The sequence below is a fragment of the Vanacampus margaritifer genome, chromosome 18 (genome assembly GCF_051991255.1).
Source record: "Vanacampus margaritifer isolate UIUO_Vmar chromosome 18, RoL_Vmar_1.0, whole genome shotgun sequence".
NCBI lineage: Eukaryota > Metazoa > Chordata > Actinopteri > Syngnathiformes > Syngnathidae > Vanacampus > Vanacampus margaritifer.
In genome coordinates this window covers 4,575,486-4,588,216 of record NC_135449.1, presented here as the reverse complement: position 1 = coordinate 4,588,216, position 12,731 = coordinate 4,575,486, and the positions used below count along the sequence as shown (strand labels likewise).

Below are 12,731 nucleotides of genomic sequence, written 5' to 3'. Positions count from 1 at the left end.
CTAAAAAAAACTGTCTAAGAACTGTGGGCTAGATGTTTTTAACCAACCTCAGATCTGCCGGCTTGTGCGCATCTGTGAAAATACCAACACTGGATCTAACCTGCCTTTGTGCAGAATTGTGCCGCACAGGATTTACATTGCTCACCAAAATAGGCAGCTTTATTATTTATTACAAAAGTAGCTGGCTAAAATTACTAAAAGACTGCACCATAATTAGCTTATTGCATTTGCATGCAGCATAACAGCTACATGCTGCTTCACCAGGTTTGTTTTGAAACCTGCGCTCTAATAATTGACCCGAGTCTGCAGACCTCAGAGCCCTACTAAAATTAAAAAAAAGAGCTTTTAATGTTATTTACTCAAGGGAGGTCTGACCACCCCCAAGGCCAATAAACCAAAAGCTCTGTTGATCATTGGATTTCTGATGAATATCTCAATGATGACAAACCAACTAACAGCTCAAGTTTTTTAACGGGCACCTTTTTTCTTCTTCCAAATGCCTACTGAATCCCCTTGAGATGAGATATTTACTGTAAATAAAAACACTGTGCATATGCAAATGATTTCTGGGAGTTAAAGACTTTGATAAAATTGCATAATTTTGGGGTCAATTGCGGGGGAATGATGCCTTTGAGATGGATTATCGCATCGCCACAAGCGGTTGATGTTTACGAAAAGGACGATGCCATCGGATCGGAGCCAACACTCGGTTCGGAATCTTCGCCGCCCACTCTGACCTAACTTTCTTCCTCCCCCCTCTTATCTCCCCCAACTTTCTCGTCTCGGCACTCGCGTTATACACTCGCTAAGGCTAATTATCGCAGTGTTCCTCTCCCCCAACCGCCGCCACCTCTCCTCATATTCTCCTGTGCATAAAGATTTCCTTTACTTCCCTTAACTTCCTCCACGCCTCTGCTTTCATATGTAACAGCAAAATCAATCTAACAAGAAAGCACAAGTGGAGTGTTTTTTTTTTAATATGTCTGCCATCAACCATCTTATCGCCGGTGCTCATTTCCAATTTGTGAGAAGCGTAGCTTGTTGTCAAAGACAGTCAGGTATATCCGCCGAGATCTAACTTCCCGCCTAAAAAAAAAAACAAAACAAAAAACACAAGCCTGTTTTTCTGTGTTTTTGTGTTTGGGGTGTGACAGCAAAATAAATGATGCACACAGCAAAGGATGACAGAGAAGATGTAACAGCATGGCAATGTGTTTGCCTGGATTGCACATGAGATTAGCCGCGTCGCAACTTTTGTTGTGCTTGCAAACTTTTGATGTTGAGCCGTGTGAATGAGGACATTATTATTTCATGTAATGCTGAAAATCGAGCATTCATACTTGTTTACTTAACATGCATTTTCTCGTTATGTGAGTCTCGGGTGTTGCCCTGTTGAAAAGAGACTTTCTTTTTTGTGAATGCTGAGAATCAATTAGACTTATCTGAAACATTTGTTTTCTTATGATTGTGTGAATGCTGAGAAAATTGTTTGTTCTAATTCAGTTTTGCGCCAATTGTGGGGTGTGTGATATAAAATACTGACACTTAAGTGTATTAAACATTTTTTCTTGCCTTAGTGTTGCAAGGACTCTTTTTACTTTGAGAATGCTGAGAGTTTAATACATTGTTTGGTAGTGTACTGTACTAAGGAACATCACTTAGCCTATTCTTCAAGGATTCACCCTGAAAGTGATTTTTTTTCTTGAGTCAAGCATTCACACACATGCTGCTGTATGTTCAAAGAACTTTGTTTTGGTATTGTGGGAATGCTGAGAGTCAAGCACTCACACTCAACCTGCTGTGCACGAAAGTAATATTTTTCTTTTTGTACTGTGAGAATACTGAGAGTCAAGCATTCATTTTGCTGTCATGAATGATCAATTTCAGTTTACTTAATGTGAATGCTGAGAATCAATTGCGACTTTTCTTCTTACTTTACTTATGCTTGAGCATTCACATGATATATTTTTGATGCATAGTAGCATGCTTAGTCAAGCATTCGCTCCACTGGAGTGTATTAAAGAACTGTGGGTCAAAATATTTTTCTTCGTATTTGGAGAATGCTGAGAGTCTAGCATTCACTCTACTGCTGTAAGTTAATTATAAAGTATACTAAAGTTCACTATGTTGGGAATGCTGAGACTCAAACATTGATACTCATGCTGCTGTGCATCAAAAGAACATTTTTCTTTTCTGAATTGCAATGCTGAGAGTCAAGCATTCACTCTACTGGTGTTAAAATAATGTTTTTCTTTGTATTTGGAGAATGCTGAGAGTTAATCATTCATTCTGCTGTTGTCAGTAAGTATGTTGTGAATGCTGAGACTCAATCGTTCGCACTCATGCTGCTGTGCAGTCAAACATTCACTCTGGTGGTGTGAGCTAAACAAATTTTATTTCTTCTTGAGGTGTGAATGCTGAGAATCAACCATTCACCTCTGAAACGTTTTTTTCGTCTTCTTACTGAGAACATGCCGTTTGTCCACTTATTTACAAGCAATGCAAGTGCTGCAACATTTTCCTGTTATTTTGGATTTTTTTTTCTACTAAAGAAACATCTGTGCGTCAATGTTGTTAGTTGCCCTGCCACTAGGGGGCCTACCTGTATTGCATCTGGGTCTTGCTACGATTTGCCGTCATGCAGTTGGTACAATTTTGTTACAGCTGTGTGACACACATGATTTGGAGTTCGGCGATGCTTGCGTACTTTCATGTCCATGCGTCACAAACGTCACACCTGCAGCCATGCAGCTTTAATTAACGATATAACTCGAGGGTGTCCCCCCCCCCCACTACTCAGATGTCTTTAGCTAAAACAACGGCGATCCCTCGCAAACATCAAAATAAGTCTCAACTTAAAGTCGGACTCCAAGTCGCTCCAAAATTTTGATGCTGCTGTTTGGTTTGGTTTGCTCGGTGCAAGCCTAGCGCCTCCCTCCTCATCCTCTCTCTCCCTCACTCCCTCCATCCCTCCCCTCCCTGGGGTGTGTCTGTGCCTCTCCATGCAGCGTGAGAGTGTATGCGTACATGTGTGTGTGTGCGCCGCCGCTCTCGCCGCCTCCCTCCCTTCCTTCCTTCCTTCTGCCTCCCATCTGCATCTGCTGCAGAGCTTAGCCAACACGCATCTCAAACACGCTCCATCATCATCATCATCATCATCTTTTTTTTTTCCTTCTTTTTTTTCAAGAAGGCATGGAGACGGGACAATCGCCAACCGTCACTTTTCGAGTGTTGAGGACGGCGGCCGGGACGCGCAGGGACGCATCGCTGGTTTGAGCCAGCTGTCCGTCTCAGCCTCCAGGAACCGCCGCCGCCGCATCGTTTTTTTTTTCTATTTTTTTTCTTCCCGTCTCCCAACCCCTCCTCTCCTCTTCATCTCCCATTCTGGTGCTTGCGCCACTGTGGGAATGCGGCGGAGGTGAACCGGTCGTAAAGGTGTCTGCCAATTCCGGCGCCAGGAGCGGAGCTATTCGCAGAGGAGAGCGACGGGCTGCAGGCGGTCGGACACCTACCAACCAAGCCCCCCCTACCCCGGGGGACCTTACCCAACTGTCACTCCAGGAAAAAGTGTAGCCGGCGGATCGGCTCCATAGTGGATTACGAAAAAAAAAGTGTGGGATGCAAACTTGAACTTGGATGATTGAGCAAAGGAGGAGACGACACTTTTCATATTTTGAAGCGACGGCGAGTGGAAATCCACCCTCACATGGATTTACAGCTCTGATCTCCACCACCTCGGATCAATACCCATCGTTTTTTTTTTTTTTTAACAAGGGAGTGAAGCATCTTGGGATTTATCATCGCTTTGTCTGAGGCGCCCCCCTCACCCTTTTTTTTCCCCTCCCTCCATCTCACCTGTGCATAACCTGTGAGCTTGTGTGTGTCCCTGTGCATGTGTGTGTTTGCTTCCTCGTCCGCCAGAGGGAGTGCAGGTTGTGTTTCTCGTGTCTGCATGTGAGTGCTGTGCCAGCGTTTAATTAGTTCCATGACTGTGCGTGAGTGTTAGATTTGCTAGAGTAGAGCTGTAGAGCTGTAAAGGCGTGTGCATGCATGTGCGTGTGTATATAAATCGATACGTTGAGATGTGTATATAGGCTTGCCCTGTGTGTGTGTGTGTGTAAAATGTGCCGCTTTCTTCCTCCGCCATCCGTTCCTTCTATACGCCCCTTGATCTTTTGCCAACCTGTTTGACCTCCAAAAGCTCCCCGAGAGACCAAAAGCAGGATGAGTGAGCACTCTGGCGCGAGCACTCTGGCGGCCATGACGCTGGAGGAGCCGGGGGCGGAGCAGGCGTCCCCCCGAGCCCCGGGCCCTTTCCGCTGCGGCCCCTGCGCTGTGTGGCCTCGCCAGCAGACCTGGCTGTGCGCCGTGCCCTTGGTGATGGGTTTTGTGGGCCTAGGCCTCAGTCTCATGTTGCTCAAATGGATTGTGGTGGGATCAGTCCAAGACTATGTCCCCACAGACTTGGTGGATCCCAAAGGGAGCATGGGACAGGACCCGATATTCCTCTCCAAACCTAGTGCCATGCCCAAGGGGCCGCCGGACATTTCCACCGCCACCACCACGTCAGCCGCCTCGACCACGGCGATGGTTTCCACGACAACGCCACTAGCCGCCGACGGGACCGCCCCGGCGCCGAGAACTCGATCAGGACCGCCGGCCAACCACTCGGCCAACGGTAGCGCTGCCAGTGGCGAAGGCAACAGAGCGCCGCACCTCCACAACCGCGTTGGCACTCGTGTCGGTGGAACTGCGGTGACGACGTCCACCACCCGCGCACCCCGACTCACGCCGCCGTCCGGCGGGAAGGAAGTGACCCCTCGCAGTACGGTCAGGAAAGGAAGTGGCGTCGTCGGTGGGCGTAACGGATCAGGCCACTCAAAGCCGGGACAGACCTCACCCACAACTGGGACCTCCACAACCTCCAGCACTACCACCACCACTGTAAGGATCACCACTAAGGTCCAGACGACCACCTCTCAGCCAGCCGCCCCTCCAGTGAAGCCAACTGCTCGCTGGACTCACGGCCGTCAAGGAAAGGCTCCGGCAACTCGACCGCACCATCGCTTCCGAACACGTGAGTTACTGGTCTTACAGAATCGCTTTTAAGTTGAGAGCCGATCTCACTGGTCTGGGGACTGGTTGGTGACCTCAAATCGACATCTCTCAACCGTGACATCTTCTGGAGACTGGTTGGGTCACCAGGGAGTTGTTGTAAATTCAAAGACATTCAGTTTTTTTTTCCTGAGGCCTCCAGGAGACTTTTGAAAGTCTCCAGCAGGTTTCAGAGACGTTGCGGAGACTAATTCTGTCAGCAACTATGCAGACGTCTGTACAAGGTCTCTGCACCATTTTTTTTTTTTGGAGACCTCTTGGAGACTTTTTCAAGTCTCGCAAGTTACAGAGATGTCACAGAGTCTAATTCTGTCGTGACTTTGGAGACATCTGCACAAGGCCTTTGAGCCATTTTTCCTCAGAGACCTCTTAGATGTTTTCAAGTCTCCAGCAGGTTTCAGAGACATCGTGGAGACTAATTCTGTCCACTAATGTGGAAACGTCTGCACGAGGCCTCTGCACCATTTTTCTATTAGACCTCTTGGAGACTTTGTAGAGTCTCCAGCAGTTTTCAGAGACGTCGCGTAGACTAATTCTGTTTCCGACTGTAGAGACGTCTGTGTGAGGTCTCTGTGATATGTCCGAGACCTGCTGGAGACGTCACTTTGACATCAGAGTGTGGCAGCAACTTCTGTGTGAGAGAACAAGCAATATTTTTGGTCTGCCAAGTCGCTGCGACTTATCAGTCATTGCTATCTCCGATTACCTCCAATTCTGAGTGGTTGCTTCAGACGATACTGGGCCTTAACGGTAGTGGGCTAATAATGGAACACTACTAATGATCACAGGAGAGAACTGGATTAAATATGACTCATGGTTTGAAAATGTAAATCATTGCTTTTATTAACCTCCTGGGAAGTGGATACTGGACAGATGAACATTAATTGTATTCATTAGTCCTAATTGATATCAGGGGATATTCACTGTTTTTTCACCCCTCTAGTCTTTATCTATCACTTAAGCATTAATCCGATAAACATCTTACCTCCGGAAGCTTTTCTTTCCTCTCTGGTAAGAACCGATTTTGTCAGGAGCTTTGGGACGTGTTCAGCAATTGCGGGTGGCCGGTTTATTGTGGATTCAGATAACAAGTGAGGGTTAGGAGGGGCGAAAGGTGAGCTCTCGCCTCCTGATTGGAGGACTCGGATGTACTGTCGTAACATCCTATTTGACGAGAGGCTGAGGATGTCTTGGGGTAGGAAGACAATTGTTGAGAAAGGGGGACGAAATGGATGTATGGATGAGATTAAGGTTGATGAGTGGGAAGAAGGAAATGAAGAAAACAAGGACAAAAGAGGTGAGAGAGAAATAGCAAAGACAAGGAGAGAGAGATCAGGAGACGGAGCGAAGTGATGGCAGATGCAGGGAACTTAGTGATGGAAAGGCTGGAGGGGGAATAGGAAATTTCAAAGTGAGGGGGCTGCAGATTTTTGCATATTAAGCACTATGCAAAGACAGACAGCTTCCCTATTATTAATTTCACTCTGGTGTATGCAAGGTGCAGATTGGATGAAGATGTAACCATAGTGATACACTCATTCTGATGTTTCCCCCCTCTCAGGTTTCAGCAAATTGTTGACCTGGCTGCTTTTTTTTTCATGTTCCATGTTTCTGTTTACCTACGCGGTCTTATTTTATTAATGGGTTGAATGCCTAACCCCTTCCTTCATTCCAATTTGCAAACTTCCTTTCTTCCTCCCTTCCTTCCGTCCTAACTTTGTTCCTTCTTAACTTAATCCTTTCCTTCCTTCCTTCCTTTCTTCCTCCCTTCCTTCCTAACTTTGTTCCTTCTTAACTTCATCCTTTCCTTCCTTCCTTTGTAATTTCCTAACTTCCTTTCTTCCTCCCTTCCTTCCGTCCTAACTTTGTTTCTTCTTAACTTCATCCTTTCCTTCCTTCCTTTCTTCCTCCCTTCCTTCCATCCTAACTTTGTTCCTTCTTAACTTCCTCCTTTCCTTCCTTCCTTCCTTTGTAATTTCCTAACTTCCTTTCTTCCCCCTCCCTCCCTTCCTTCCTAACTTTGTTCCTTCTTAACTCCCTCCTTTCCTTCGTAACTTCCTTCCTTTCTTGTTTCCTTCCTAACACCCTTCCTTACTTCGTTCCTTCCTAGCTTCATAACTGCCTTGGTTCCTTTCCAATTTCTTTCCTTACTTCCTAACTTACTTACTTTCTTCCTTCCTTGCTTCATAACTTCCTTCATTTCTTCCCTACTCCCTCTTTCCCTTCATACTGGTCTATTTTTTTTAAGACAATGAAGTACTCTTCTGACTGCTTCCAAACAGTACACTCAATGTTACCTCAGGCGCTGCAACAATCAATTGTCCACATAATTGACTGTATTCTTAACAGTCAATCAAGATCCCTGCTTTATATATCAAATTGAATTAGATTAAGAAAACAGACCAAAATGGTGGACCACCAACAACTTAGGTAGGCTAATTGATTGCCATCCTGCCGGCCATCTCTTTTCTTATACCACTTACTGTATCCTCATTCGGGTTTCAAGGCAACTGGAGCCTCTCCCAGGTGACTTTGGGCAAGGAGCGGGCGGGATACACCCTGGAATGGTCGCCAGGCAATCGCAGAGCACAAATGAAGAGACTTACTTGTCTAATTGTACGAGGCAACAACACGTCATTTGGTGGTAGTGGTTCAAAAAAGGGGATTCATGCATATCAATCCCGTACACTTTGTATCAGATGCACCCAAATAAGAGACACATTTGCCCTTAATGCAGCTTGACTGTTAATATGTCTCACACATTACATGTAAGACCGGAAGGGACTTTGTGTGAGATCAGTGCACACAATACGATTACCACTAAAGGCTTGAACAAACATTGTGAAGCTGCCTTTTGTGCACTTTTCACTCATGATTGCAAAGCCATCAAACCTTCCAAACACTATTGACATCCGTCTGCTGGCCTTGTGACCCAACCGTAGCAAAAACAATCCCGCCGGTTGCATTTGCAACATATAGTTGGCGAGAATGACTGTATTGAAGCAGCAATGGCTTGTTTTGCAGGGCATGTCCGCCATGTCAGAGCAGCGGTGTATGATACATTACCCATAATGATATTTTCCCCATTGGAGGCACCGCGGTTCAATATGTGCCACAAAGTGGGCGTGTTTAGAGTTAATCTCTTTAGCTGAGGGGTTACTCTCTAATGCCGTCGATGCGCATGGCCCGAGATGCCTAGCATGAATGATGACGACTAGTGGCTAATCGTTCTGTGAACAAATAGAGCTCGGCTGCAGGAATCGGGTTTAATAAGTTCGTTCAAATTCGTTTCCTGACTTGAACTTGACTTGAGGGCTGCCACAAAGTAATCTTTTTAGGATTGATTATCCATCGATTTTTTTTTTTTTGGATTTCTCATTCACCTTTACAATGTACAATTTGAAACGATGTAAAAATTGATGCCAGGTGGACTTGTTAAATGATTAGTTTAAGCACGGAAGCATTTCCCCTTGAATAACCTTTGCAGTGAAGTATTTGCTACAGTTTCTTTTATTCTTAAAAAAAAGTCTACCTATTCTATCCTTTCCAGATGCTAACCTCCTAATTTCTTTGATAAATCAGCCTCCTTTAAAAGCGTGGTTGTATTAGCTGGCTAAAATATCTTGTAGTTATGTGCAACGCGCTGTGTTTAAAATGTAATAACACAACAGAATAAAAGCTTCTGCGCTGGTGATGAAACGCTGTGCAAAGCACGGCTCCGGGTGTTTTTTTTTTTTTTTTTTCCCCTCCTATAGCCGCAGCCAATTGATCTGCTATATTGTTAAGGTGCACTTAGGCTTATTATCAGATTCTGCCAAATCCAATGCAAAAGCTCTGAATAAATGACAGTCCAATAGTGATGTCATTTTCCACCACTTATTCTGTCATAATCTCCTCCTCCGTTATTTTATCTTTTTGTGCTTCCCCTTTTATTCTTGCTGTCATGAGCGTATGGCGAAACTGGCACACTTGTGAGCATAGACCAGCATGGGAATGTGCGAGTGCGTGTACAAATACTCCATCATCTGTTTTTTGTGTGTGTGTGTCTGCTATTGAGCTTATTACATGCCACACACTCAAGTCTCTTGTTGCCACCCTTATTGGCTCTGAGGCGGGGGGGGGGGGGGGGGACAAGCAGCCTGAAGCTCTGCTTGAGGAGCGCGAGTCAGGAGAAACAATCGGGGGAGGAGGCGTGTTGGCCCATGCCCACTTTGTTCTAATCACTGACTACGATGCCACACGGCATCCTCGTGTTTGTTGACGTTGCCCTTTCATCGGGTCCATGGATGCTTCCTCAAGTCAGTCATTATCTTCAAAGCCAAATCTTCTATTGGCTTGAAACATGGGTTTGCAATGGTTAAATTATATGCTTCACTTAAACAGAATATTTATCTCAGGGATGTGATTTTTCCGCTAATTCGCGGAATGCCGCTTTTTTTTATCTCCCCCCCCAAAAAAAAAAATCCGATTTTTTATTTTTATTTTTATTTTTTAGTAGTAGTTGATTGTGTATGCACATGACTCCGACAGATAACATCTTCTGCTATAACAAAGACATTTGTGGTATGCTCTAATATGAGTTACTTTTCATTTGGTCATGATACAATTATTTGTTCATGAAATTTGAACTCTTCAACATTATTTATGTGTTAACTTAGTAATCACATTAGTTAGATATGATGATATTCTCAGTGATAGTTTTTAAAAGCAAAGGCAGTCCAATGTTTTTGAATGTGACTGATTTTGAGTTGACTAAAACTGCCATTTTATATGGGATAGTTCAATATACATTGAAAATTTATGCTGTTGTTTTGTCTATTTCTTTGTCATGTGAGTGCATTGAAAGTACTTAAAAACACGGAAAACCCATGAGCTCCGGGGGGCGAATGTCCCCCCACCAGGGCACTACCCTGGACCTAGCTGGGTGCCAGCGGCCCCCAGACCCCCGGCTAAATTTTCAGATAATTTCACTTTGGTCAAATCACATCCCTGTTATCTATATAAATAATTTGGGGCTTATTTGTCGGAAGCTATAGGTTATTTTGATACCCATCTTTACTCATTCAAACCCCCAAAAATTGTAATTACGTATTTTAATACTTTGTCCTTCCCAAAAACAGATTTATACATTTTTAAAAATAATTTTATATGGAAAAACATACAGAAGGCTTAGATGCAACTTACGTGAAGAGGTCGCCTAACGCAATGGTACTTGTTACAAAAAACAGCCGGCGGGCTGCAGCAGAGTATAAGAGATCAGCCAGGGCCATGTTGTAACAAGCTCTTTTTCCCAGTGTTTTCAACAGGTTTGTGAATAATGATGAAATATATTGTAATGCTAATTGCTGCAAAACGGAAACAGATACAAATATATATTTTTTTCCCAAATGAAAGAAGACACTCAAATATTTATTTTGGTAGGTTCCATGTTTTTTTTTTATAGCAATAGAACACAATATTCTGTGGGCCTTGCAAAATCAGTCAAAATCCAGTAAAACAGCCAGGAGCGAAGGGGGGTTGCTTCAGTGAAAATGGCTGGGAGTGAATGAATTGGTGGTAATGTTTTAAAGTTGAATGCCGCTGGGGTATAGTTCTATACAGTTTGCAGTAACATCATTCCACATAAAGACTTTGATCAGCTTCATGAGCGCAGTGTTGGCCTCCGTAAGCCATTTGCCCCCGCAAATTCCCCTCTGTCCTGAAAATGACATCAAGCAGACAGAGTCCCGAATGGCGCTGATTGGATCGGGCGCATTAACAATAAGCTGACGCCAGAGTGAGCGAGCGATCTGAATAGGTAACAAAATTATATTTGAGTCTGACTGAGCGGCTCAAATCACGCTACCATCACAAGTCAAAAGTCAGCTATTGTTATTGCAGTCGCCTGGATTGGAATAAAAGAATGGTGAGAGGGACACAGGCACCAGGTTGCTGTAAAAAAAAAAAAAAAAGAACACAAGCCAAACACACAAGCCCTTGATTTTTCATTTTTGTGTGTCCCTGACTATACATAAATCCTCACGCAAAGTCCTGGAACCAGTGGGACATGTAAGGGGGATTAAAAACAAAGATAGAAATCCAGTTTGCCGCTCATCTCTCTCTCTCTCTCTCTGGCTCTCCCTGGAGGTCAGGCTCAGATTTGCCAGGGTGCCTCTGAGGTCCCGTAACAGCATCCCCCAACCCTGCCTTTATCCCTCTGGGACAGTTTGCTGGGATGCTTCTTCGCTCCTGTGCGCCTTTGAATGTATCCCTGTCGCTCACAGGGAAGGTACTTTGGCACTACTTTTTTATTTTATTTTATTGCATTGGGTTTAGTTACTAAGGAAATTTAAGCCCTGCCTTCACTTCCTTCTATTAGATCGAGAGCTGCTCCCTTTGTAGTTACAAAGTGATCTTCTAAGCCTCCAAAAGTGTGGCTCAAGCTGCTCGAACGTTGAAGCTTGATTATCTAATAGGGGATTATATCAGCATCAGCAAAGTGTAAATATGTGGAGACAATGCAACAGGAATTACTCATACCCGAGTACAACTCGGAGGCGGCGCCGCAAAAGAAACAATGCCTTTGGACATGCTACACAGTGCTGTTAAATCTTTTGACACTTGCGTGCCAACTTGGAGGTCTTTGGCTTCCCAATTATCAACATGTTTAAAAAAAAAAGAAATATCCTCAAAGTATTTGCATAACATCACATGCTTAAAATATGCGAGCATAGATTCCGCCTCTTGCAAATTAATGAATATGGCACAAGAGTCCGCTCTGTTGGCCTTGGACATCTTAGCTAGCGGAGACACTTGACACTGATGGGCACCAATTACAAAGCAGAATACATCAGTGTATTCTACGGGGCAAGCCTGCAGACAAATTATCCCGGACTGACAGGCCGAGCGAATATGTGGAATTTTGTGGAAATTGATCCCAGTGCCCTTTCCGTTGCAAGTGCCGAGCACGGCCCACTGACTCTCAGCAAATCAATAAAGTAGAAAGGAGGAGGGCGGGGAGGCGAGGCGGCAGGCCCCGGAGTAATGAGAGCGCAGCTTAAAGAGACAAACAAGATTGCGTTTTGGAATGCAGAGATGGTCTGGAAATGAAGTTAATGGGGGCAGTTGACTGTCAAAAACAATGACGGCAATAAAGATCCAGCTGTAAAGGAAAGAAGTATAAAGATATCACGGCTTTTCTCGGACCAACGGTCTACCGGCTCTGTTATGATCGCTTTCTTTTTATTTATGCAGATTGCCCTCCAGGTATCGCAAGGTTCACTTCTATTCTGCTTCCAGTGTCAGCATGACGCATCTGACAAATAACTGAATGAGCCGGATATGTAAATCGGCTTGTCTGCGTATTATAGTCTAGAACCATTGAGTGGGGAGAGAACACTGTGTTTCGTAAGGAACTGTTCATCTGCTATCACAATGGGGAGGTTTCAGTCGGTGTGACCTTCATCTCCGAGCCCCGAGGAAGTAGGTGTTAGTGAGGTGACTTTTCAAGTAGCTGCCTCGAACTAGTGGCTGAGAATCCCGATGGCGTGATCAAGCTGGGGCCGGTCTAGAGTGTCCAGTTTATGGTGGTGTCTGATCCATACAGGGGTGGTGGTAGAAGGGAATTGAACGTGAAG

General features: G+C 44.6%; 1 protein-coding gene across 2 annotated transcripts in view; it reads left to right on the top strand.

Annotated features, from left to right (window-relative positions):
- The first annotated feature begins 2,973 nt into the window (after positions 1-2,973).
- nrg3b (neuregulin 3b) overlaps positions 2,974-12,731 on the top strand; it is a 211,395-nt gene continuing 201,637 nt past the window's right edge. Inside the window, exon 1 of one of the 2 annotated variants that reach the window (XM_077549847.1) lies at positions 2,974-5,077. In XM_077549847.1, the coding sequence (XP_077405973.1) occupies positions 4,225-5,077 (853 nt within the window). In that variant the 5' untranslated portion in view covers positions 2,974-4,224. The remainder of the gene's footprint in view (positions 5,078-12,731) is intronic. The other variant, XM_077549846.1, reaches the window with a different exon arrangement.